Source organism: Rhinichthys klamathensis, unplaced genomic scaffold (genome assembly GCF_029890125.1).
Source record: "Rhinichthys klamathensis goyatoka isolate OS25496 unplaced genomic scaffold, OSU_Roscu_1.1 h1tg000406l_1, whole genome shotgun sequence".
Taxonomy (NCBI): Eukaryota; Metazoa; Chordata; class Actinopteri; order Cypriniformes; family Leuciscidae; genus Rhinichthys; species Rhinichthys klamathensis.
The window spans coordinates 227,462-253,768 of NW_026606907.1; the positions used below are offsets into that span (position 1 = coordinate 227,462).

General features: G+C 40.4%; 1 protein-coding gene across 2 annotated transcripts; it reads left to right on the top strand.

Annotated features, from left to right (window-relative positions):
- The first annotated feature begins 3,272 nt into the window (after window positions 1-3,272).
- LOC130070431 (B-cadherin-like) lies at window positions 3,273-25,895 on the top strand. 2 transcript variants are annotated; one of them, XM_056234820.1, is made up of 16 exons: window positions 3,273-3,437; window positions 3,555-3,669; window positions 6,974-7,224; window positions 13,366-13,506; window positions 13,602-13,757; window positions 13,958-14,102; window positions 14,213-14,385; window positions 14,468-14,596; window positions 14,683-14,868; window positions 14,951-15,195; window positions 17,210-17,355; window positions 17,426-17,650; window positions 17,765-17,983; window positions 19,668-19,798; window positions 22,922-23,065; window positions 25,565-25,895. In XM_056234820.1, the coding sequence occupies exons 1-16, from the start codon at window positions 3,387-3,389 to the stop codon at window positions 25,769-25,771; spliced, it is 2,664 nt and encodes an 887-aa protein (XP_056090795.1). In that variant the 5' UTR covers window positions 3,273-3,386; the 3' UTR covers window positions 25,772-25,895. The 2 variants fall into 2 exon arrangements, with proteins under 2 accessions (XP_056090795.1, XP_056090796.1); XM_056234821.1 differs by having other exon boundaries at window positions 13,408-13,506.
- The last annotated feature ends 412 nt before the right edge of the window (window positions 25,896-26,307 follow it).

Consider the following 26,307-nt stretch of genomic DNA (forward strand, 5'->3'; position numbering starts at 1 on the left):
CTGGCTCCCGGTTACATTTAGGATTGATTATGAAGTATTATTACTGGTCATTCAATGGCCTAGGACCTCAATACATTGCAGATACACCATAAACCCATCAAATCTCTCAGATCATCAGCTAGAAATACCAAGGGTTCAAAACTCACAGCACTTCTGTTTAGCTGCATTTACTGAATGAGCTGTGCCACTGCGTCCGACTGTTTGTTTTATTTTTTTATTCTAAACGGTTTTAATTATTCTTATTTCGTTTGATTATTTTAATTTCTTCTATGTAGACCACTTTGAATTACCATTGTGTATGAAATGTGCTATATAAATAAACTTGCCTTGAATAACATTCATGTTTTTGTGTTTTGTAAGAAGATCCAAACTCTCACAGTCTGAGTCCAGTTTAGTGTCCTACTAACATTGTCAGATGAAAAACAGGCCATTCATCCAGAAAAAATTAAAAGAAGGGGGTTGGTCTTGGAAACTTAAGGGTAGGGTATGGGATTTGCAAAACGGACGGCAGATTTTGAAAATACACAACTCAAAAGGTCCCCCCTTCTTTCCTCCAACGCTGGCCCTGACTCCACCCATTCGAAGGACATGGTCCTTCGAATGCAATGAAGTGTGAATGAAGTGCGAATGAAGTGCTGCAATCATGCGTCTGCAAAACTCGGATGCGCGAGATTGCACTTACTCTCTCTATCTCTATACCGGGGCGACTTGCACTTACTGTGACTGGGTCACGAGCTTTGAGTATGCGCACGAAGGGGACGAGCGCGTGAGGGGGATGGGGGAGGGGCTACGGTACGACCGTTTGATTGACGCATTTTCTGTCCAATGATTCTAGGTGGTCTTGGAAATGATTGGCTGGAGTTTTTCGAGTCCTGCCCGTTCCACAGATGATTAAATTGCTTAATTTGTATTTCAGTGCTTCTAACTCAGTGTCTGTAAGTGGGTTAGGAATAGGATTTCAAGTGATTTTGAAAAAATGGTCAAAAAAGAAAATCACATACCCCACCTTTAATATCCTGATCCAGTTGTTGAACTGAACTGAATTAACATTGAACTGACTCGAGCTGAATAATGACATTAATGTTTTCTAGAAGCTTGTTTACACGGAATAAGGGTTACTGCGATGTTTCAGATTCAGATTCAGATTCAGATTCAGATTCAGATCCAGATCCAGATCCAGATTCAGATTCAGATTCAGATTACTTTATTAGTCCCCAAGGGGGCAATTCAGTTTTACAGCCAACCCATCCATTTAGGGTTAAAGTTAAAAAGTACATTAGCACACAATGTATATAATATAATGGTAAAAAATAATAAAATGCTAAAAAAAAATAAACAATAAATAAGGACTGCAGCAGTCATACATCCCCCTGTATACACACATTTACACATGACCCAACCAGCACACACACACACTCCTATGTTGTTCGTTTAGCAGTCGTATAGCAGAGGGAGTGGTTAGTTTTCCGTATTGGCACATTATCTCACAATTCTGACTTTTTTTTCCACGCAATTGCGAGATATAAACTTATAAAGTCAGAATTGTGAGATATAAACACACAATTGTGTTAAAATGTCAGAAATGTGCGCTGACTTTTTTCTCAAAATTGCAAGTTTACATCACACAATTTCGATCTTATAACTCACAACTGCAGGTTTATATCTTGCAATTCTGAGAAAAAAGTCAGAAGTATGAGTTTATATCTCTTACTCCTGTCACTTTATAACTTATAATACGTTTATTAAAAGAAAAGTCAGAATTGTGAGATAAAAAAGTTGCAGTTACCTTTTTATTTTAATTTTATTTTTGTAGTAGCAGAAACAAGCTTACGTAGGTTTCAGTACAGCTGAACTTGTTTCATAAAGAATGAGCTTTACATTATTGAACAGAACTCCCAACAACTGAAGAATAATGACACTATTGTTTTGCTGCTTTACAGCAGAATTACAGTCTCATATTTTATAACATTTGCATAATTAATTCAGCTATTTTCTTGTTTATTATTGCAAAGCTGCTTTGAAAACATTTCTATTGAAGCACTAAAAAAATAACGGTCACTTGACTTAAATTTGGATACATGGAAAAATATCCGTAATATATTTTAACTACATTAATTTATTAGCTAATGATCTACACTGACAAAAACAACAGATATATATATATATATATATATATATATATTTATATTTTTTCCTGGAGAGATAATTAAAATCATAATGGAGGAGTCAATATATCTCGTTGTTTACAAAAAGAAAAGAAGTTCACAAAGATAAACGGCTATAGGCTCATTTTTACCACGCTCTGTTGGAAACAAAATACGTATGGTTTCATGATCACATTGGAAACTCATGATCAAACTCAACACTAATGGAGAAAATAAAAGCGATCTTTGATAGCCTGAGGCATCCCAAGCTGAGCAGAAAGCAAACAAGAGGCACCCGAAATTAGTTATGGATCTGGGTAATTCGTTAAATTAATAAATACATTATAGGCTCAGTGATATAATACAAAGCAAGCATTATAGACCACGTTAGAGAGGTTATTATTGAGGCATTGTGTGGGAAGAGGCCTGATGACTTTTGGAAAGTCATAACCATTGTATTACTAATCTTGAAAAAATCATCAGGGTCACAAGAAATACCAATCGAATAAGTCAGCTAACATGGAAGATGTGCAATATGATTTACTGAAATCTAAGCTATTTTTGCTATTTCTTCACATGACCAATGGGATTCATTGGGAAATAATGCACTGTTTGTAAACTGTATGAGCAGACTGCACTGACATAGGCTACATTGGTTTATTTAAGTTTTCATTTTGTAGGCATGGTCTATAAACAATTTCTCTTTCCATATTTTCATGTATTTGTTACAGAAACATAGTATTTTGATTAATGTGGGCTATAGTTTCAGTAAACTAGTTCTTTCAACCCACCAGTATTCATCATCGCTATCAGTTTCATCATCAGCAGACAGAGGATGTGTCTGAGGGGATTTTTCACTATAAAGCCATGAAAGGAGGTTTTCAGCAGAAACATGAGTTAGCAGTTGAACAAATAGTCTTTTAAAGAGTTAATTGTGTGGGGTGGTATGCAGGCTGATAGAAGCGCAGCGTTTCGATATTTCACACGAAGTACACTAATCCGGGGATTTTCGAACTCTTTTTGTATTTTTACCTGTGTGTTTGCCTTGAATACCATATTTGGACATGGTAATTACCGGATGGGCGAGGTCACCTGGCTGCTGACGTCAGAGCAGAAATACCTGCTGAAAACCATTTCCTCAATGTGCTCCTGTTGAGAGGTCGGGAAAAACAGCAGCTCTTCACTTATACACTGCGAGAGATTAAAAAGCTGAAGGAGTTTGTGTGGATTTTGGCGTGTCGAATGGCGTGTGTGGGGATTGTGCGATTAGGAGTTATAATTTTTCTCTTTCAGGTAAGTTTTCTTCTCTGGCGTCGAGTTGTGGACCTAAACGGCCGCGCGCTTTTGGACTAACGGCTTCGGTTTATTACAAAATGTTTTATTTTTTGTTGACTTTATTTTTGTAACTAGGTATTTTCGTGTGGATATACGGAGGAGTCGACATGTACACCTGGGTTTGAGTCGGAAACAGTCGTTTTTAAAGTGCACAGAAATCACCTTCACAGGGGGAAAAGACTAGGAAGAGGTTGGTCAATACAAATCTCTTTACAACACTGAAACGTTTTCAAAATGTTATTAAATATTCAAATATAACGCGAAGTACGCTAATTCAGAAATGCTACGTGTGGTTTATGCTAACATTAAATCTGGTCTCACCTCAAGTTTAATTGTGCCTCGAGTTTCGTCAAAAGTCGGTGTAACTTAGTCGCACCTTGTTTTACAGCACTTAATTAATTCAACTATTTCGATTCTTTACCATAGCCTTTTATTAGATCTAGAGACTTTAACAACTTTAAGATATTGGCAAGTTATTACCTTGTTTTTGTTTCCTGGTGTGACAAAGAGCGTATTTATTGGTGAAGGTTAAACTGTTGTTTTTCCTCTGCAACTTAAGGTTGAACACCACAAATGTTGAATTAAATCACATTTTAGTTCTCTCATATGTGAGGTGTTTAGTTCAAGTCTGTATGTGAAATCTCATGCTTCAGTAAACCTGCAGGTGTTGTGAAATTCAGATGATCTCATCCTGAGTTTCTGTGGGAGTGAAACTGGGAGATCTGGGTCAACAAATCATTTAAAATTTAGCCTATCACTTTCTTTTTTTCTTTTCAATCATTGAAATACATAAACCCTGTTATATTTGGTTTTGTCATACCCAGTGCTTTATTAGCCACAATGTTTATTAAGTGTAAACATTCCTATTTAATGCATTGAATCAGGTACTTTCCATGAGAAGTATAACTTTAGTTTCGATTTTATGCCATGGCATTATCTCACAAGCATTGTTTATTAAGTATATTTCTAGAGCAATTTTGTGAGTTAATGCAGCATTATTCTGATTTATTCTTTCATATGAACGAATTTTATTAATTGGATAAAAATTATTGGACATTATCCAGTCTTTGGTTTCATATTGCAATAGATCTAAGTTTACCTCTGTACATCTTGAAAGGAGTTTCCTTTTATTGTCCCACTAATGGTGGCTTATGTCTAAGAGCTGATTGGTTTCACCACTTCCGACCTCTAATGGATGCACTGTTAGCCATTGCAAAACCTCTGTATAACTGGATAGTGGTTGTTTAAATGAATTATGCTGTAGTTTTGGGAAAAGAATAGACAGTAAGCATCATTCTGAAGTTGTATGGCATAAACTAAAGCATGCATGTAAGCTCTACCACATCCAAACAAACATCGAACGTGAATATTGCAAATTGCATTTCTTTTTTTTTAAAATTGTTTTCAGAACTTTTCTTGGTAACACTTTACTTAACGCCCTTATGTGTAATGCATTATAAAAGCATTTTTAATGCAGTAATTCTGCCTTGTAATGCACCCTATAATGCACCCATGTTCTCATGAATAATTGTAGCCACGGTTATAATACATTATACTACATTGAACACGCCTTTAGAAAGAAATGCATGACAAACAACCAATTTCAGATCTGCAAATCTTGTAATGCATTTTAACATTGGTTACAATTATTTATGAAAAGATGTGATGTACGTAATGTATAAATACCTTTATAATGCATTAAGGCCCTTGCACACTGAGTCCAAAATTCGCGTCCGAAATTTCCGCACGTTGTCAATCACGCTTGCACACTGACTCTGAAACTGTCTGTCATTAAACAAATCAGATCGGGTTACATTTTTTGGCGTTTTTCATAGGGGTGTGCAAAAAAATCGATTCACATTTGAATCGCGATTCAATCTTTACCGATTCATAGAATTCCAAAAATCGATTCTTTATTTTTTATGGCGTGCACGGGCGGAGTGGCAATCGGGTGAGTCGGGACTTTTACCGGTGGTTCGGTAGTGTTTCGAGGCTGCGAGGGCCGGTCTGATAAATAGTTACATTGCAAGTTCTTGCCGCCCGCTGGTCAAACTGTGCAGCCTCTCTGCTCAACCCGTGAATAAATGCATCGATCCGCAGATTATGTTTGAGTTCTTAATGGTCTGTAGATCTTTTGCCAAGCGTGTCAGAGGTTACGGGTTCTAAACCGCACTCGTATAGTTTTTTCTCTCTCTCATCAAAGCCGAATATGTTCATCACGTTTGTGTGCATTTTATTTTGAGATTTCACCGGAACCACAACGGCGATATGAAGCGCGCGTCCGAGTGAAGACTGCGCGAGCCACAGAGAACACTGTATCCATGACACATAGCAGCGGACACGAGCGCTGTCAGCGCTCAGCTTGATTTCAAAAACAACAGATCTCTTATTTAATAGCGAACTAAATGAATGCTCTGCTAGTTAACTGGAGATACCCGCAAATTACGCCTATGAACGACTTCACTAGATCTAAACAAATCAATCTAACCATAGATGTTACCAGTAGCGGTGGCTTTTTTAAAATCTATTTAAAATTATTTCGCAAGGGTTCTATGACATTAGTATATTTTTAGGAAGTTCAATGTGCCCAGTCGAGTTCACATTTCAACAGTCAGCCTGGTAGCTGAAGTAGTCCTTAAACCACATTTAGCATAATTGTTTGTTTGATCTGACTACAGCACTTTAAAGCTAAATGTAAAAGCTTTTTATTTAAGTTTTATTTTAAACTTGAATTAAATGTATTTGAAAGCTGGCCAAAGCTTGGCACTTTGCACTTTTTAGTTGCAAAAGTTTTTATTTTTGTATGAAGTCATATAAAGTAATATCAAACTACATTTAATTTGTTGTTTTTTTTTTTCTTTTAAATTGTCTACTGCAATCAATCACATGGAAAAAGTAAACTACATTCATATACTGCGAATCGTTTTTTGAATCGAGAATCGTTTTTGAATCGCATCTTGAGACAAAAAATCGGTATCGAATCGTGACATTTTCTGAATCGTGCACCCCTAGTTTTTCACATCCGTAGAAAGCAGTTCAAATTGTGTTTTGACAATTCAGAGCCACTGAATCATACGAAAAAACGCATAAGAAAATTTCGGACTCAGTGTGCGGGGCCTTTATTCATAAGGGCTTAAGTAAAGTATTACCCTTTTTTTTTGGTCCCGTTCATGAGGCTCTCAAACTCTTTCATGAGACCAGAAATGTATTATAAAGTGGCCGACTGGCTGTTATTACAGTGAATCACTTAATCCTGTGGGTGGTAAAACATGTGGCAACAAGTAGTTTTTGAATGATGAAATGAAAGTTTTGTGAAACGATTGAAGCTTATGTGGAAATATGACTGGTGTATGTATCATATCAGCATATCAATTGATACTATATTACTTTCCTAAAGAAAAGTTCTTTTAAAAAATTTTTTTAATATAAAATCACATTGAAGTCATAGCTTGAGTTTTTTCTGTCTTAAGTTTATGCTCCTTTCCCTCTCTCAGTACCTTTCAGTAATTGTGATGGAAGAACAAGAACGCTCTTCCAGTCCGTTGACAAGCGGTTTGACGTGAACACGGATGGGACCGTAACACTGAAGAGACAAGTGACTCTTCATGAAGGCCACAAGGTGTTTTCTGTGGACGCTTGGGACTCCAGTGGAAAGAAGCACACGGTCTCTGTCAGAGTTGAGCGTGTCCATCATCATCATGAGGACCATCACATGAACACGGTCATGAACATCTCCTCTCCACAGGTACAAACAAGTTCCTACAAGAGTACAGTACAAGCCTGACCTCTATTGGACACTTCAGTGTTTGTGCTACTTTACTATCACACTATCACACTGGGCATATTCAACTAACAAATTCTGTATTTTTTACAAATTATTATTGGAGGCCTGTATTAAATTCATGATTTTCCAAACCTAAAAGATTGCCTAAACTTTAACACTGTTCTATATTCTTAATCTTAAAGGTAATTTAGCCTAATCACAAAATTACCAGTTTTGCATTAAGTGCAGTTAATAATATTGCTTGTTTATTTCTTGGAAATGCACATTTGATAGTTAAGCACTGAGATGAAGATAAAATGAAACTTTTAATTAACAACAGTAACATGCAAAAAGGTTAAAAATAATAATAATAAACCGGGAAAACGGCTTCTGTGATTTATAGGCGCGCGCTTTACTTGCTTTGTGTAATTCAGCAGTTTAAAGGGGTCATGAATCGAGAGATCAAGTTTTTCTTAATCTTTTGACATTAGATTTCATTGTACTAAAATATATCCTGTAAGGTTCAGAAGTACACTTCCTCATTAGTCCAAAAACAGCTTTTATTGTAACCAAACAATGACTTGTTTTGGATTTTGTCACATTATTACGTCAAAACCGTTGCCATCCTTGTGAACCTAACATTAAAGAGTGCTTTCACATCTGTAGTTCGGTTCATTTGGTCCGGACCAAGGGCGAAAAATTATTCTTTGTAGCATTTTTCAGGCGTTTTGGTTCCTTTTCGCACCACACCGATTGCTCTGGTCCGAATCAGTTGATGAAACGACCCAAAATGCAGTCACGTGACCACATCCACATCACTCGTTGGCCAGAAGTGTCTTGAACATATTTCCACAACTGCACTTCGATTGGTCAGAATTAATGTGCGGGAAAATCCGGCTGACATGCGGAGAATTCGCTCAATGTATGTTCAGAATCCGCACAAGCTTTATCCTTTCACAAATCCCCTCATAAACAACAGTCTAGACGCGATATAAATGAGACTCACTGTGCAGTGCGGACAACTGCAGGGTTGATGAGGCGTTTCAGTGAGTGCAGAACGCGGGAGTCAGTCGTGGCTTAAAGAGCACTATTGACAATCTAAATAATAGTTTTGTTTGACTACGGCAGCTGGTTTAGTCCAAAAATGCGCAGTTCTTTGGCAGTCGGGTCTGTTCGAGGTCGGATCACGCTCTCACCACAAACGAACCGCTCCGTTTGAAAGCGTACCGACGCTTGTTTGGTCCGCTTTTGGTGCGCACCCGAGTGTGATCGCTGCATTCACACCGGCCCAAACGAACCGCACCGAGGGGGACAACGAGCTCTAGTGCACCCTAAGAAACCGTGGATGAACTTTATTTTTTAACAAAGTTCCAGTCAGATTGCGTCAGTAGTACAACACTGTTCATTTGTTCGCTTAATTTTAACGCTCTGACATGCCCGCGAGCGGGCATGTCGGAGAATAGCGCGGACACGCGTAAAAAACACACCGCGAGCATGTCGGAGTCGGAGAATAGCGCGGACACGAGCTACACACCGCGAGCGGGCATGTCCGGAGAATAGCGCGGACACGCGTAAAAAACACACCGCGAGCATGTCGGAGAATAGTGCGGACCCGAGTGGGCATGTCGGAGAATAGCGCGGACACGAGCTACACACCGCGAGCGGGCATGTCGGAGAATAGCGCGGACACGCGTAAAAAACACACCGCGAGCATGTCGGAGTCGGAGAATAGCGCGGACACGAGCTACACACCGCGAGCGGGCATGTCCGGAGAATAGCGCGGACACGCGTAAAAAACACACCGCGAGCATGTCGGAGAATAGTGCGGACCCGAGTGGGCATGTCGGAGAATAGCGCGGACACGAGCTACACACCGCGAGCGGGCATGTCCGGAGAATAGCGCGGACACGCGTAAAAAACACACCGCGAGCATGTCGGAGTCGGAGAATAGCGTGGACACGTGCTACACACCGCGAGCGGGCATGTCCGGAGAATAGCGTGGACACGTGCTACACACCGCGAGCGGGCATGTCCGGAGAATAGCGTGGACACGTGCTACACACCGCGAGCGGGCATGTCCGGAGAAAAGCGTGGACACGTGCTACACACCGCGAGCGGGCATGTCCGGAGAATAGCGTGGACACGTGCTACACACCGCGAGCGGGCATGTCCGGAGAATAGCGTGGACACGTGCTACACACCGCGAGCGGGCATGTCCGGAGAATAGCGTGGACACGCGCTACACACCGCGAGCGGGCATGTCCGGAGAATAGCGTGGACACGTGCTACACAACCACGAGCGGGCATGTCCGGAGAATAGCGTGGACACGTGCTACACACCGCGAGCGGGCATGTCCGGAGAATAGCGTGGACACGTGCTACACACCGCGAGCGGGCATGTCCGGAGAATAGCGTGGACACGCGCTACACACCGCGAGCGGGCATGTCCGGAGAATAGCGTGGACACGTGCTACACAACCACGAGCGGGCATGTCCGGAGAATAGCGTGGACACGTGCTACACACCGCGAGCGGGCATGTCCGGAGAATAGCGTGGACACGCACTACACACCGCGAGCGGGCATGTCCGGAGAATAGCGTGGACACGTGCTACACACCGCGAGCGGGCATGTCCGGAGAATAGCGTGGACACGTGCTACACACCGCGAGCGGGCATGTCCGGAGAATAGCGTGGACACGTGCTACACACCGCGAGCGGGCATGTCCGGAGAATAGCGTGGACACGTGCTACACACCGCGAGCGGGCATGTCCGGAGAATAGCGTGGACACGCGCTACACACCGCGAGCGGGCATGTCCGGAGAATAGCGTGGACACGTGCTACACACCGCGAGCGGGCATGTCCGGAGAATAGCGTGGACACGTGCTACACACCGCGAGCGGGCATGTCCGGAGAATAGCGTGGACACGCGCTACACACCGTGAGCGGGCATGTCCGGAGAATAGCGTGGACACAAGCTACACACCGCGAGCGGGCATGTCCGGAGAATAGCGTGGACACAAGCTACACACCGCGAGCGGGCATGTCCGGAGAATAGCGCGGACACGCGTAAAAAACACACCGCGAGCATGTCGGAGTCGGAGAATAGCGTGGACACAAGCTACACACCGCGAGCGGGCATGTCGGAGAATAGCGCGGACACGAGCTACACACCGCGAGCGGGCATGTCTGGAGAATAGCACGGACACGCGAGCGGGCTGCAGGCACCCAACAGATTGTTTGACTATCAATAATCCCTCACATCACTCATTTTTTTTAATTATTGTATAGGTGAAAACAGACTTAAGGAACAGGCTCCAGGGGTAGGCTACTATTTAGCAGCATATGCTCAGCATCAGGGGTGTTTGTTGTTTGGACAGACCTGCCCCCACTGCTAAAAAAAGTCATCAAGGAAACACTAACTCTTCTCATTTGAACTTTTCTGAAACATTAACCAAGATGGCCTAGTATTGTTGTTGATAAGAGTCTGTGTTGTCTCGTTTTAATTCAAGTTAACATAATCTGACTGAGGAATCTTAGACAAGTAAATATTGTAACTGTGGTCAAATGTAAATTAACTGGTGCCTATTTAACTTTATTCAAAAATTATTATTTAATTCTGCAATTTTCCTTCATTAGCGATTATCAATATGATTACACAGATATTAATTAAACTAAACAGCTATCTCTGAATTCAATAATGACATGCCTTTAACTGAAAATTGAATGTTTAATCTTATTATTATACATTACTGACTCTCTATCCTCCAATTTGATACTGTTAAGTGCTTTTTTGTTACAGTAGGCCTATATTTTAATCTTTGATAACAGTAGGTAATAAAAATACATCATGTTAGCTCTGGTCCAATTAAAAAATATAAACAAATAGAACTCAGGACATTTTTGTTCGTGTAAAATATACCTCATTGTCATGTTCTAGACTTGTTATATTTAGCTTTAAATTAAAAAAATACCCCCTTAACATTGTGGCAGCTTTTTCTCCGTGGTATCGAAAATGGTATCGAATATCGATATTTTTCAAGGTATCGTATCAAAGTTAGTAATTCTAGTATCGTGACAACACTAATGCACATAAATCTTTCCCATTGGTGGCAAATGTTTCAACTATGTACCAAGATTTCAACGTCTGGAGTTTTCAAATGTAATATGTATTAATACGTGTTACGTGTTAATATTCGTGTTAAAAGTCTAAACTGTTAACCAATAATCATGTGTGCTTACATCAAGTCTTAAAGTGACACTCCCATCAAATCAGTATTCAAACGAGAGGGTCAAAAACAGGATGGAAAATGACGTATTGCTTCTAAATTATGGGTTGTTGTTTTTAATGTAAAAATCTTGATAACCTTATGTGGACTTTTTTTTTTTTTAAATGCAGTTTATGAACCCCTTTTTTAGAGACTACAGTACAAAAAAAAACATTTCTATATTTGATATGTTATGGTAGCTATTTCATAATGTCTAAATATAAATTCAAAAGCAAAATGTGTAAATTTGCCACAGTGTTAGTTTTCCTACATCTTGAAACTTTGTAACTAAGTGTTACACATGGGAACAAATGTCAAAGGATGCACAAATGTTTTTGGTTATCTCATTAAAAATAACATTTGAGCTTTGAAGTGCTGGAAAAAAGTTGTGAAGCACTTTAAAAGTCCTTAAAGTGTTTGAATTTCACTCGCAAACAGTTGTAGGAACCCTGAAATGAATATTGCAAAAATATTTTAATATTTCTGCCACAATACCATGGCTACAGTTAGCGTTACTACAATGGTGAATCCATGGTGATTCGTGGATTGAAAAGCCATCTATAACTTGTTCATTCATGGCACAATGTTTCTCCTGGTTTCCATGTCAGCACCTTTTGATCTGATATGGTTTATGAAACACAATTCTCTGCTGAAATTGGACATTATTAAAGGAGAACTCCGGCGCAAAATGAACCTTTGGTCTAATTACACATTGTTACCTAGTCAACCGTTATCTGAGATTTGTTTTCATGATTATCGAATGTAAATAGTTTTATCTCTAAAAACAGTTTAGCCTGTAAAGCTAGTATAACGCTAGTATATTGGGCATAGTGTAATGACAAATAAAAATCGCTTGTTAATACCACTAACAAGGCTGAAAATAGCCCCACACTAACACGGTAGCATAATGAGGGTCCCTACCTTCAAACCGAAGCATTGAGAACTTTGTAAGTGTACAGACAGTTTAATAAGAAGATATTTTAAACATACAGGCAGAAGCCATCTTTGAAAAACAGCCTTTACCAGTCGATCTACGAACGCCGATCCAAGTGCGCTGGTGAGATGTGAACGAGCTATAAGTTGTGATAAGGTGAGCGCGAACAGCAGGCTTGGATCGGCGTTCGTAGATCGACTGGTAAAGGCTGTATTTCAAAAATGGCTTCTGCCTGTATACGCGAAGTTGACTATGTTTAAAATATCTTCTTATTAAACTGTCTGGACACTGACAAAGTTCTCAATGCTTCGGTTTGAAGGTAGGGAGCCTCATTATGCTACCGTGTTAGTGTGGGGCTATTTTCAGCCTTGTTAGTGGTATTAACAAGCGATTTTTATTTGTCATTGATCTATGCCCAATATACTAGCGTTATACTAGCTTTACAGGCTAAACTGTTTTTAGAGATAAAACTATTTACATTCGATAATCATGAAAACAAATCTCAGATAACGGTTGACTAGGTAACAATGTGTAATTAGACCAAAGGTTCATTTTGCGCCGGAGTTCTCCTTTAATACTTTGTTAATACTGTGGCAAGTTCAAGCACTTACTCACTTGGTCTCCCAGCGCTGTGTACTAACGGTGTCACATGATCGAGATCGGCCCATGAGTAAACCTGTTCTGCGCTTTTGTCTATTATTGGTCTGATTTGATCGCCGGTTTCTTTCTGGTTTCGTTTGTTTCTCATATGCAACAGAAACGGCAGCTGTTATCATTTGGGCAACATGGTGGTGGTACCGGTCGCACCGGTGGGAAAAAGGTTGCAAAATGCGACCGTTTAGTCACAGTCTGGAGCCCTGAAATATACAGTGTACAGCGAGCCAAGAAACAATGTCACTCATTGTCATTTACTAAATTTCAGATGGAATCTCCCTCTGATGATCTGGTTCTGATGTTTCCAAAGCCTTCAACGGGTCTGAAGAGAGCAAAGAGAGGTTGGGTTATTCCTCCATTTAATATAGGTGAGAATAGCAGAGGTCCTTTCCCAGAGAAAATGCACCAGGTGAGAGAAAGTCATGAAGGGAAAGTTCAAAATTAGATGATCGAGAGAGGTTTGTCTGGTGTTGACTTTGTTCTCTTATTGATTTCTGTATTTAGATAAAGTCGGACTATTCTAAGGAAATTCAGATGCACTACAGTATCACAGGTGAAGGAGCGGATCTGGATCCTAAGGGGACTTTCACTATAGAAAGATTAACAGGGAATCTGTTTGTGACTCGACCACTCGACAGAGAAATAAAAGCTTCATACAGAGTAAGATGATTTTAGGTCTAACTTTTAAAATCAGCAGATGGTTCTTGGTGTATTAATGTTAGATTTTTTGCTCATTCTTAATTGTTTGAAAGCTGTCATAGGTTAATCAGATAAAAAGGCTCTATGAAATGACTTTGCGTGTTTTGCAGAGAGCATTCGTATATCCACTAAAACATGCCTGTATTTCTTCTCGTCTTTAGCTTATGGCTTATGCTGTTGCAGTTGGTGCGGATATCAAGGAAACTCCAATGGAAATTATTGTAAATGTGATGGACCAAAATGATAATAAGCCTGTTTTTACACAAAATCCATTCAATGGAAATGTTGCTGAAGCTTCTCTTATAGGTAGGTGTATGATGCCGTTTCTCAATGAAATGGTTTTTAGCAGTTTTATATTTTTCAAATGCCTCTTCAGTTTTACCACCGAATCAGTCTTTATTCTTCTCTCACTGAAGGTCATGAGTTTATGACAGTCACAGCCACTGATGCAGATGATCCAGACACTTACAATGGTGTTGTCAGTTACGCAATCGTCAAGCAAGATCCAGAATTGCCAAAACCAGACCTGTTTATAATCAACCCTGTTACCGGAGGAATTCGTGTGAATGCTTTAGGCTTGGACAAAGAGGTGAGAAATGATGAATGGATCTCGCAGTGGCGAAGAATGATTTCATGTAAACAAACTCACCTGAAAACATCTTCTCTTTCAGAAATGGTCCAGATATACTGTGTTAATTACGGCGACTGACCTGGAAGGAAGAGGTTATGGATCCACCGGCACAGCTGTTATTACTGTGACTGACAGCAATGATAACGCACCTCAGTTTGTGCAAACCTCGGTAATATATATAAATAAATTCAGGCTGTTATAAGCATTTTAATACTTTATTAATACTTATTTACACCATTCATCTCTTTGTTTTAGCACACTGTATCTGTCCCAGAGAATAAAGTAGAGGCTGAAGTGGCCAGACTTACAGTTACTGATGGAGATGAAGAGGGATCTCCTGCCTGGTCAACCAAATATAAGATTATTGACGGTGACAAGAGTGGGTTTTTCAGTGTCAGTACTGGACCCAGCCAGCTAGAGGGCATCATCACCACTGTAAAGGTACTGTGTGTTGCTTGTGTTTGTACAGGCAATTGGTTGTGATCATGTTCCTTTAGTAAAAGACACTTTCTTTTCCATTCAGCCCCTGGACTTTGAGAAGAACAAGCAATTCATTCTGTCTGTGATTGTTGAGAACGATGATCCATTTGTCGGTTCTTTGGCCACTTCCACTGCCACAGTCACGGTGAATGTAGAAGATGTGAATGAGCCTCCGGAGTTTAATCCAAAGGAGAAGGTTATCTTCAAACCTGAAAATGCACCAGTTGATAGTGAATTGGTTACTTATAAAGCCACTGATCCAGACACTGCAAAAGCACAGAAGATAACGTAAGAAATGTTGCAATTCATTTTATCCCCTCAAAGACAATCAAACCACTAAAGTTTTATTCAATTTTAAAATTCTGACTGCTTTCTCTAGAGCAATGGTTCTCAAGGGGGGTGAAAATAGTTTTTAAGAAAAAACAGACATTACTGTGTGTATTTTATTGTGCTTCAAGCTGATGAATACATAAAAAAAACACTGCTCTGCATAAAAAAACCCAGCTGGCTCTCCAGAGGTCAGGTTTTACATCGCTTCTACGAATGGGCTATATGCACGCATAACTTCCGCGTTTGACGCAAGGATGCTCTTGCGTTTCCGGTTGGGGAGATTTAAAGCGGAGGAAAACGGGATTATGGCAGAGTCTTCAAAATGTACCGTCCTCTCGTCTTTGAAACGAAACTTTAATACGTTTAGATGTAATTTTATATATAGTTATGTTTATTTAATATAATAAACAAAGAAGCATAAACAAAATGAGGGGTGTCTGTTTTGTCTGTTTTTGTGACTAACGTTTCTTTAGTATAGCAATAGAGTATAAAAACCAATATAATTTCTCGGTATAGCATTGGACTCTACGATCGGCGGAAGTAATCCAGCATCCTTAGACCTTCACCGGAAATACCGCCGTGCATAGAGCCCATTGCAGCCCACTGTCCAAAGTCAGTGCATTCGTTGGCAAATTGGATCTTTGTCGTGATCGGCTGATTAATAAAAATGTTGCATGTTTCCCAACTTCGCTGATTATATGCAAGAGTCAGGGATAAATGTATCTTTCCTTTGATTAACACAGCCGCTCAACATGTTGAAGGACTGAAACAACTCGGCCATATTTCAGTTGATTTGCTTGGGTCAGAGATCCCTTCAGTTGCCCAGGAAAAGGCATTTCAGTTGACATGGAGAAATTAGTCAATTTAAAGATTGCAACTAGATTGCAACACCTCAATAGCCAATGCTCTCTGGATGCTCTCTCTTAATATCCTCAGTTAAATTACTATTACTACTACTATTCACATCAACTTCTCTGCGAGGCTGGGTTTTCAAAATTTACTGTCTTAAAGGGATACTCCACTTTTTTTGGAAATAGGCTCATTTTAGAGTTAGAGTTAACAGAGTTAAACTGTTGAGTTTTACCTTTTTTTTAATCCATTCAGCCGGTCTCTGGTTCTGGCGGTACCACTTTTAGCATAGCTTAGCATACATCATTGAAGTGGACAAGACCATTAGCATTTCTAAAAAAAAAATGACCAAAGAGTTTTGATATTTTTCCTATTTAAAACTTGACTCTTCTGTAGTTACATCGTGCACTAAGACCGACGGAAAATCTAATGTTGCGATTTTCTAGGCTGATATGGCTAGGAACTATACTCTCATTCCTGCGTAATAATCAAGAAACTTTACTGCCGTACCATGAGTGCAGCAGGCATAATATGACGCAGCGCCTGAAAATAGTTCCGTTGTGTTGACATTTTTTTTTTGAAATGCTAATGGTCTTGTCCACTTCAATGATGTATGCTAAGCTATGCTAAAAGTGGTACCGCTAGAACCGGAGATCGGCTGAATGGATTAAAAACGGTTTAAAGGGATACTCCACTTTTTTTGGAAATAGGCTCAGTTTACAACTCCCCCAGAGTTAAACTGTTGAGTTTTACCAAGTATCCCACAGAAATCGGCTCCATGTGGAGGCTGACATAAGGCTTGCGCTGTCCAATACTGAAAAGTGTAAAAGTGCCTCATGATGGGGAGGCTTGGGGGGTTTATGTTCGAAAAGGTTGAGATCCTCTGGTTTGCTAAAAGATCTGAATCTCTAGAGCAATGTCCACAGACAAATCTAAAAACCACCTTAGCAACTGTCTACCTATTAAGGCCTAAATCCCTTCCAATGTGAAATCTTCATACACAGAATTCAAATCATAGCATGCCTGCATATCCTTCGAACTTCAAATGTTTTTAAACTTCCAGGCCAGATTTAAGTTGTTCTTGCTGAACATTTCTAGTTTTAACCTGTTTGGTTCCTTCCAGGTATAAGATTGGCAGTGATCCTGCCGGCTGGCTGAGTGTTGCTCCAGACACTGGAGTTATTAAAGTCAAGAGCCTCATGGATAGAGAATCTCCCTCAGTCAAAGATGGCAAATACAGAGCTATCATTTTGGCGTTGGATAATGATGGTAATTTGTGTTTTCTTTTTAAGAGGATAATTCTTGCTGGCCTTTTTCTGATGTCTGTGCTTGTGTGCAGGTGACGCTCCAGCAACTGGCACAGGAACCCTGGTTATTGAATTGGAGGATGTAAATGACAACGCTCCTGTCATCAATGAAAGGAATATACGAATGTGCAATCGTGGTTCAGCCCCAGTGCTTCTCTCTATATCGGACAAAGATGGACCTTCTTTCGCTGGTCCTTTTAGAGTTGAGACCCACGGAGAAACCAGTAAAAATTGGTCCACCTCGATGAATGGCACATGTGAGCAATTACTAATGTTTTAAAGAGAAATTAATCATTCTTTCATACACTACACAATGAAATATCTGGCTGTTTTGCTATACATGTCTAACTATTATAATGTGCCCATTTTAGCAACGGGTGTCTTTCTGACACCAAAGTCTGCATTGGAGCAGGGTGACTACAATGTTGTCCTGAAAGTTATTGATCAAGCTGGGTTGGATCAGGAAAGCACCATTCAAGCAACTGTGTGTAACTGCGAAGGAGAAGACGTGCAATGTGCTGACATACGGGTCGCAGGAATGCCACTATCTGGAGTTCTGGGAATCCTGGGAGGAATCTTGCTTCTGCTGTGTATGTAATTTCTCCCATGCATTTGTGTGTGTGCTTGTAGATGGTCTTCCAAATTTTGTATGCATACACAGGGCTCCAGACTAACTTTTCCACTGGTTGCACTGGTGCTACCAACTTTCTCAGTTGGTCGCACCAGCATATGATTTGGTCGCACCTTTTTTTTTTTTTTTTTGCTACATGCCATGGGATTAATCAATGCATGCTGATGAATAGTGGTTTAATGGACCAAGGCTAGCAAAGGCTTTCTGGGTTGCAGCAGAAATACCTGTAATATATTAATTATCATTGCCAAATTTCAGGATTTTCATGGATTTTGGACAGTAATTTTAATCTGTAATTTTAAGCATTTTAAATTTGAATTATATACAATCTATTTACATTTGAATCATATTCTATCTATCTGTCTATTATCATCATTCTATCTTTTAAAAATCATTAAACATTCAAATATATGCATTACATTTTAAAAGATTAGAGTATTATAATAAACTGATACAGATTTTTCGTTATCAAAGTTTATAGTTGTAACAAAAAGCAGAAATCTCACACTCCTTACCTTCTGCATTTTATAATAATTTCCTTTTCCTCTGTCGAGCGATCATGAGAGTAATCGCACGACAGAGGAAAATATAACCGCTGAAAAGACGTAGGAAGGGGCTCTGTGTTTCGTGAGACCATTTTTATATGCCTTAATTCGTGAATTCGTAATTGGCGCGTTTCACCATCAGTGTGCAATGCGCGTGACGTCTACGTTCGTCAATAAATAAACGGCACGTGTCTTGCGGAAGAACATTGTAGACGGATCTTCTCTCCGTTAATGTCTATGGCGAGTCACGCAGGCACTGGGCTACTCCGCAGCCGAGACGACCCCGGGATAAAATATTCTGAATCACTACGGTACGCCTATAATATGTGTTTATAAGTCAAAAACACGGTTTGGAAAATGGATTCATGATGTAGCCTACTCGTTCATTTTGAACATAAGTTACGGCCTGCAGCAGCTGATACAACGGCGTTCTGTTGCTCAAGCGTCCACTCGCACATATGCGACCACATAACATTTTAACTCGCACATTCTCAAAAAATGGTTGCATGTGCGACCAATTTGGTCGCAGTCTGGAACCCTGATACAGAAAGTTCAGTGTTTCCCACAGGATAGAACGTTGTAGATGTTCAAAGATAAATTCAGCAATCTATCACTTTGAGACTTCAAAATCAAGAGCTCCAACCCAATTCAGTGTGCAGATTGAACAAAGAAAAAAAAGTCTGCCGTCAAACCAAAAAACGTGATAAGGTTCAGGTTCAAGTCACAATGGCGCAAAACACAACCTTAAAGATGTTATTTTGAGAAGTTAAAATATATTTTCTGGCCGCCACAGTCTAGTTAATGAATGGGAAGCACTGGAATCTATTTGTGGAGGTCAGTGTTGATATTGTGGCGAGCCACCACAGAGAAGTCCACGTATGGGAGAAACTGTACATTATACTGCAGAAAAGGAGTCTCATTGCTAGCAAGTTTTTCCAAACATATTCACTCTTTAAATTGAACTCCTATAAGATCAATAGCAATCTAATTGTCCTTGACCTCTTTAGAGTCCCTATTCAATCATTCCTAGTTCATTATTACTGCTGAATCCTTTAGGTTTGCTGTGTTAAGTAAGTTGTGCTTCTTATACCACCACAGTGCTCGCTCTTCTTCTGCTCTTGTTCATGAGGAGGAAAAGTAGTACCAAAAAAGAACCCCTCCTTCCTGAAGATGATATAAGGGACAACATCTACTATTATGATGAGGAAGGCGGTGGAGAAGATGATCAGGTTGGTTTTATTTTAAAATACTTTAAGGTGGTTTATCAGTTTTTATGGCTGAGTTTATTGGTAATTGGTTCATTGGTAACTGGAAATTGACAGTCAAACTTGCTGTTACCTGGCTTTTGCACAATCAACATGTCTTTTTAATTACCATCTTTTGCAGTATAAGCATTTGTGAACCTCTAAATTAACGGGGTGCCCTCAGAAAGCACTTATGGGGCCTAATTCAAGGTCCAGTGATTCACTACCTGAATCGCTGTGGTGCTCGCACTAAAACATTAAGGACCCGCAGGGACTCTGATCCTTGTGTAAAGACAGTCTATTCATCGAATTTAAGGCCATAACAACTTGTACCATGATATATAAGTGGTACAAGAAATGTCTTTCTTTCAGGAGATCTTAAATTTGGAAACTGAAAAAGGAATCGTGAAATAGCTTAATGTAATTGCTTTTTAAACTTCAAAAGGCAACGATTTCATTGTAAATGAGAGCACTGCACGTTTCAAATTATCACGTGTTCACCTGCCCTTCCAATCTTAATGGCAAATGAACTTTGTTTGAGGCTCGACTTGAGCTCTGAACACAATCAAAGGTTCTTAGTAGAGAAAAAATGGGGGAAATGGAGGGAGAGATGTGGAGGTGGAGGAATGCTTGAATTTCCTCTGGAGCGGCATAATGACTGCTTGTATACACCGATGAGCCAAAACTTTGACCACCGGTCTAATATGCTGTTCTTTCTCGTGCTGCCAAAACCACACCGACCTGCCAAGGCATGGACTCTAGTATCTGGCACTAAGACATTAGCAGCCGATCCTTCCGATCTTGTAGGTTGTGAGGTAGAGCCACCGTGGATTAAACTTGTTGGTCCTGCTCATCCCACAGATGCTCAATTGGATTGATATCTGGGGAATTTGGAGGACAGGGCAACACCTTGAACTCATGTTTCTCAAACCATTCCTGAACAATGTGGAAGAATGAGACATCATCCTGCCGAAGGAGGCCTTTTCCACCAGGGAACAGTGTCAGAAAGGGCTGTATCTGGTCTGTAGTAATGTTGTTTAGGTAGGTGGCTCGTGCCAAATGTGTTTTCCAGCAGAACATTGCTCAGAGCATCTCGCTCTCTATTGGCTTGTTGCCACCGTGGATCCCATTGCCATCACTTCCCCAGATCAACAGCGCACCCGTACATGGCCTCCACATGATGCAATAGGGGACTCAATTGGATTGATATCTGGGGAATTTGGAGGCCAGGGCAACACCTTGAACTCATGTTTCTCCAACCATTCCTGAACAGTGTGGCAGGGTACATTAGTCTGTTGGAGGCCACTTCTACCAGGGAACGCTGTCAGGAAGGGCTGTACCTGGTCTGCAACAATGTTTAGGTTGTTGCCATATCAAATTTTCGCCACATGAATGGCCGGACCCAGTGTTTCCCAGCAGAGTTTGATGCCATGAGACATTCCTCACATAATACATTTTTTTGACTTGTACCACAGTAGACTTTCTGTTGGTTCAGACCATTCGTTGCCCTTGTCCATTGATGAGCCTTGGAGCGCCCAAGACCCTGTTTTGCCGGTTTGTGGTTTGTCCCTCCTCGGACCACTGGTAAATCCTCACCACTGCTGACTGGGAGCAACCCACAAGCCTTGCCGTTTTAGAGATACTCTTGACCCATTTGGCCCTTGTCAAAGTTTCTTTATTTGTTGCCCATTTTTTTCTGCATCATGATTGAGAACTTACTCTTTGCTTACCATCTAATTTGTTCAGACCTTAATATGTGGACTTGTTAAGATATGATCAATGATCTTTGCTTTGCCTGTGACTGGTCAAAAGTTTTTGGCTCATTGGTGTAAGCTTGTGGTGATTGACAGGACTGAACGATTGGGTCCTCCCAAGCTCATGTTTGGAACTTTAGTTATACCAGGAGATTGCCTAATTGTGACTCGTCTCTCTTAAGAAAATGTTTAAAGGCTGAAATGTGAGGTTAAGTGTTTTATAAAACTTTCTTTGCTAAAACCTGACCCAATGGCCGTCTTGCCATTTGCATCACACACAATACAAGATCATGTGGTGATAAGTGTCTGTGACTGCTTAAGCCTGGCTCAGATCACGATCACTTAACTAGCATTGTTGACCGTAACGAGCTCCAAATTGGCTGTGATCCAGGGTTTTGCTGCAGAGCTTGGAAGTTTATTTGTAACTGTGAAATCCAGCCAAAAGTCATGTAGTCTGAGTTTGCCTTGAGTCTGATTTTAGTGAATGCATAGCTTTAGATTGCTTGCATCAATTTGAGGTTCTGACTACGTTAATTGCTCAGTTTTATTTAATTTGAATCATTCATTCAACCAGATAAAAAAAAAAAAAATCAATGACTCTCATAAAGACTTCACTTGATTAATTACTGGATGAATCTGCAATTTTGAATGATTCCATTACATTTAAGTCACTTCACTCCACCTACTGGTGTAACAATGTAATTGATAGAATATTAATTTGAAGCATCAAGTTACTTTCAAAAGGTACAGTGAAAACGCTACCGTAGGCATCAGTGTTTATATACGAGCTATAAACATTTATCCCAGTACTTCTGTGATTTAATCTGAATTATTGCATTAAATAAGGCTACTGTGTGGTTGAAAAGACTTTGTGAAGTTGTTTGATACCTATACATAAATGATCTTTACAATAGTTTAATAGGCCTAGCGAATCATTGCCATTTTAAGAATAAGATCATGTGGGTGTTTGAATAGATATCGTGATCTTAACGATTAATCGTGCAGCTGTAGTTTGCAGAGCTCCACTCGCATTGACTCTTGTCTAATGAATGAGCATTATAAAAAGGAAATGTAGTAACCCAGAAGTCAGCATGAACAGTATTAGTGTGAATGCTTGATGCATACCTGCGGTTGCAGTTACGCCCCAGACAGCAACATGGTGTCGGCCCACATCTGGTACGCATGGTTTCCACACAGCCCAGATGTGGGCCGGATCTGTAGCTGAGCTGATCTGATCTCTGGCTGATGTTAATGTGCTGTGAATGTAATTGCATACTGACCAACTGTCTGCTGCCATGTAGTAAATGGTTTTGCTGTTTGCTGTACTTTAATATCAAACACACTTTCTACGCAGGACTTTGATTTGAGCGTGCTGCATCGAGGCTTGGACAACAGACCTGAAGTGTTCAGAAACGACGTGGCGCCCACTTACATGACGGCACCTCAGTTTAGACCCCGACCCTCCAACCCTGATGAGATTGGCACATTCATTGATGATGTAAGTGATTTCAGACTGATCTCATGAAATGGCGTATGTATGACACGCCAATTCGTATTTCCATTTTTGGCGTGCTATCAACACGCATAATCGCTTTTCAGCGTGTTTATCAACGCCTTTGACTTAACGTTATATTACTGTATTATGTATATATAATATATGACCTACCCCAACCCCGTCCCTAAACCTACCCGTCACTGGGGTTAATACCATTTATGAGTCTTCTCCTACCATCCTAGGAAAAGAAATATCGCTCCACAGATGTAGATATAGATTTTGCTTCGTTTCGCTCGGACATTTAACGGCGTACACATACACGGGGAATCACTCGGACATTTAATGGCGTAGACATACACGCAAAAGATTTCGGCGTGGACATACACGCGGATATCTCAAAATGCGTATAGATAAAACGCCACTTGAATTGAAAGTGCCGTGTATGTTTACGCAAAGTCATGATGTCATGTTGGTGATTTTGTTAAACCTCAATTAAGAGATTTCCTTTTAAAGCAAGGTCGAAGTATTAGAGATGCACTGATGTATCGGCCAATAATCGGTATCGGCCAATTAAAGCTAATATTTTCGCCATCGGCCGATTGTTTAAAAAACGCAGATGATCAGTGCCGATTATATTCGGTCAATCAAAAGAGTGCGGAAAAATGTGTCAGACTGCAACTCTTACTGTGTGTGAAGAAACGGCTCTGGGTCATTCATAAAATTGCGTGTTTACTCTGCACTCTTTACAAATGTCTTCAAATTGGAGTGATTCCGAAACTAAAGCGTTTCTCCTCGTCCGGGCGTATGAAGAGATTTGTCAACACCTTGGAGGAACAGTTAGCGATACTGTCATGTATGATTAAAATGTATAGAGAGCCTAAGCCCCTCCCCTCCGCTTCCGGCTCATGGGACCTTATTTCGGAAAAAAAGATGTATGGTAGTCAATGGCGAGAGACAACTTATCTTTTTATTCCGTCTGAACTGTGCCCTGAATTACACATGATGTTTGTCAATTTAAAAGATAATTCTGAAAGTCGCAGTTTGTCATAACAGAAGAGTAACATTGAGCGATTTTCACATAAAACTAAATGAACTACATCTCCCGGGAAGCGAAACAACGAGCAAGATCCGCTGCTCGTGTGTGTGCAGTCTCAGGCATGACGGCGTAACGTTACGATTATAACGTAAGACTATAGAAACAATGACAGACGTTAGCTTCAGTAAAGTTAGCTTCATTCATTGAGAGAAAATGTGCGCCTTTTGGGTTTGTAGTCTTTGTAATTCCGTATTTTCACAGTCTTATACCTCAACAGTTTTACATCAAACTGTGCGACTTTCTTGACTTTAAAATGTACCTTTTAAATTGACAAACATCATGTGTGTAATTCAGGGCACAATTCAAACGAGATCAAAATATTTGTTGTCTCTCGCCATTGACTACCATACAATATTTTTCCAAAATAAGGTCCCATGGTGGACGGGGAGGGACTTAGGCTCTCTAAAGCCGCCTTTGTCATTAACCGGAGGTTTATGCCTTGTTACTAGAGTTTACCGGCATTTTGGAACTGATGTGTGAATTAGGGCTGCACAATTAATCCAAATAAAATTGCATTTGATTTGACCAAGGCTGCGATTTATTTTATGCACAGCTTGTCAGTGCAGCGGCTGATCGGTAGTAAATGCTTCTCCATCTGAACACCAGAGGGCGTCACTCACACACTCACACACCAAATCCCTCTGAACACGAGTCACACACACACTCCATAGAAGTACGATAACGCGCATCATTCCAGGAAATCCCTATCGCAGTATCTGAATAAACAGAAGATTGAAACTGATTAAACATGACTAATAAACACACGACTGCCTTATTCTGTGTAAAAAGCACATCTCACAGAAGGAGCTCAACTCTTGTTATGAAGTTTGGAGTAAAAACATGTTAAATGTTGTCTTTGTTGGACAAGAGGTTCATAAATGCTTATGTTTGGAAAGCTGTTTGACGCGTGTTGCCTTTTCAAATGCGCGTTATAAGCGACTCAAACTCGCAGTGCTTTCAGAGTGAGCAGCGTTTACAGAGCCGTGCTTCACTGACAAGCTGCGCAGCCTTTACGATTTTCAAAATCGTGATAAGCCAAATCGATTCAAGTGCGATTACATGGAAATTGCGATTAATCATGCAGCCCTAGTGTGGTTGGTCCGTTACCGGTAAAAAGCCAGAACGCTGTTGCATGTGAACGGCACATTATTTTAATTTACTGTTAAAGTCATTCATTATAAAGTCGTACTATTATACGGTAATTTAGCGGGATTGCTTTGAAAGGGGCTAACAACACTGTGTGAATGGTCTGTTACCAGTAAAAAGCCAGAACGCTGTTGCACGTGTGAACTGCACCCCTGTTCACACGGTTTTTAACTTGCCGGTAAAATCGTTCTGGCTATTTTTACGGTAATTTACCGGGATTGCTGTGTGAAAAGGGCTAACGACTATTCTTTGTCCGGTAGAATCTGAATGCTGCGGATAACGACCCCACCGCGCCGCCGTACGACTCTCTCCTGGTGTTCGACTACGAAGGCGGCGGCTCAGACGCAGGTTCGATCAGCTCCCTCAACTCCTCCAGCTCAGGAGGAGACCAAGACTACGACTTCATCAATGACTGGGGCCCGCGCTTCAAGAAGCTGGCAGACATGTATGGAGGAGGAGACGATTAAGACTCTTTTTGTTTGTTTTTTTTGGTTCATTTCTCTCTCTGCAAGAGATGGTTTAAAAATGCAAAATATGAGAATTTTTATACTTTGCTTTATGGTCTGGTGATTTGAATGTTTAAAGTTGGAACTGGAAAAATAGCACTGTTCACCTGTCAACATAAAGGAAAGATGCTGAAGTGTTTTCTTGTCATGGGAGCAGTCTAGGCAGGAACGTGGCTTTTTTTTCTCCCGTAAAAGAAGCTCCCAATTGAAAAGACATTCAATATTTGTTCGGATTGCTCTGTGGGGAAGAAGCTGTAATGCAGCTCAAGATGTTTGTCCCAAAATGTTTTGCCCAGTATATTTTATGAAATGTAACAGTTATGTTTTTACAACTTCTTTGGCATTAAAGATTGATCTAAAGCATTCATTATACTGTAAATGTACTTTTTTTTTTTTTTTTTTTTTGAAAAGCACTGAATTTTCAAAAACCTTTTGTATGATATGCTGGTCTCTATTTCTGTCCTTTTCCCTCAGCTGCAAGGATATTAATTGTATCA

Excerpts from the sequence above, each read along its gene's own strand:
- LOC130070431 (XM_056234820.1), top strand. The coding sequence starts at position 3,387 with ATGGCGTGTGTGGGGATTGTGCGATTAGGAGTTATAATTTTTCTCTTT. Across the intron at positions 15,196-17,209 it reads GCAAAAGCACAGAAGATAAC|GTATAAGATTGGCAGTGATC; the intron begins GTAAGAAATGTT and ends GGTTCCTTCCAG. Across the intron at positions 23,066-25,564 it reads TTGGCACATTCATTGATGAT|AATCTGAATGCTGCGGATAA; the intron begins GTAAGTGATTTC and ends TTTGTCCGGTAG.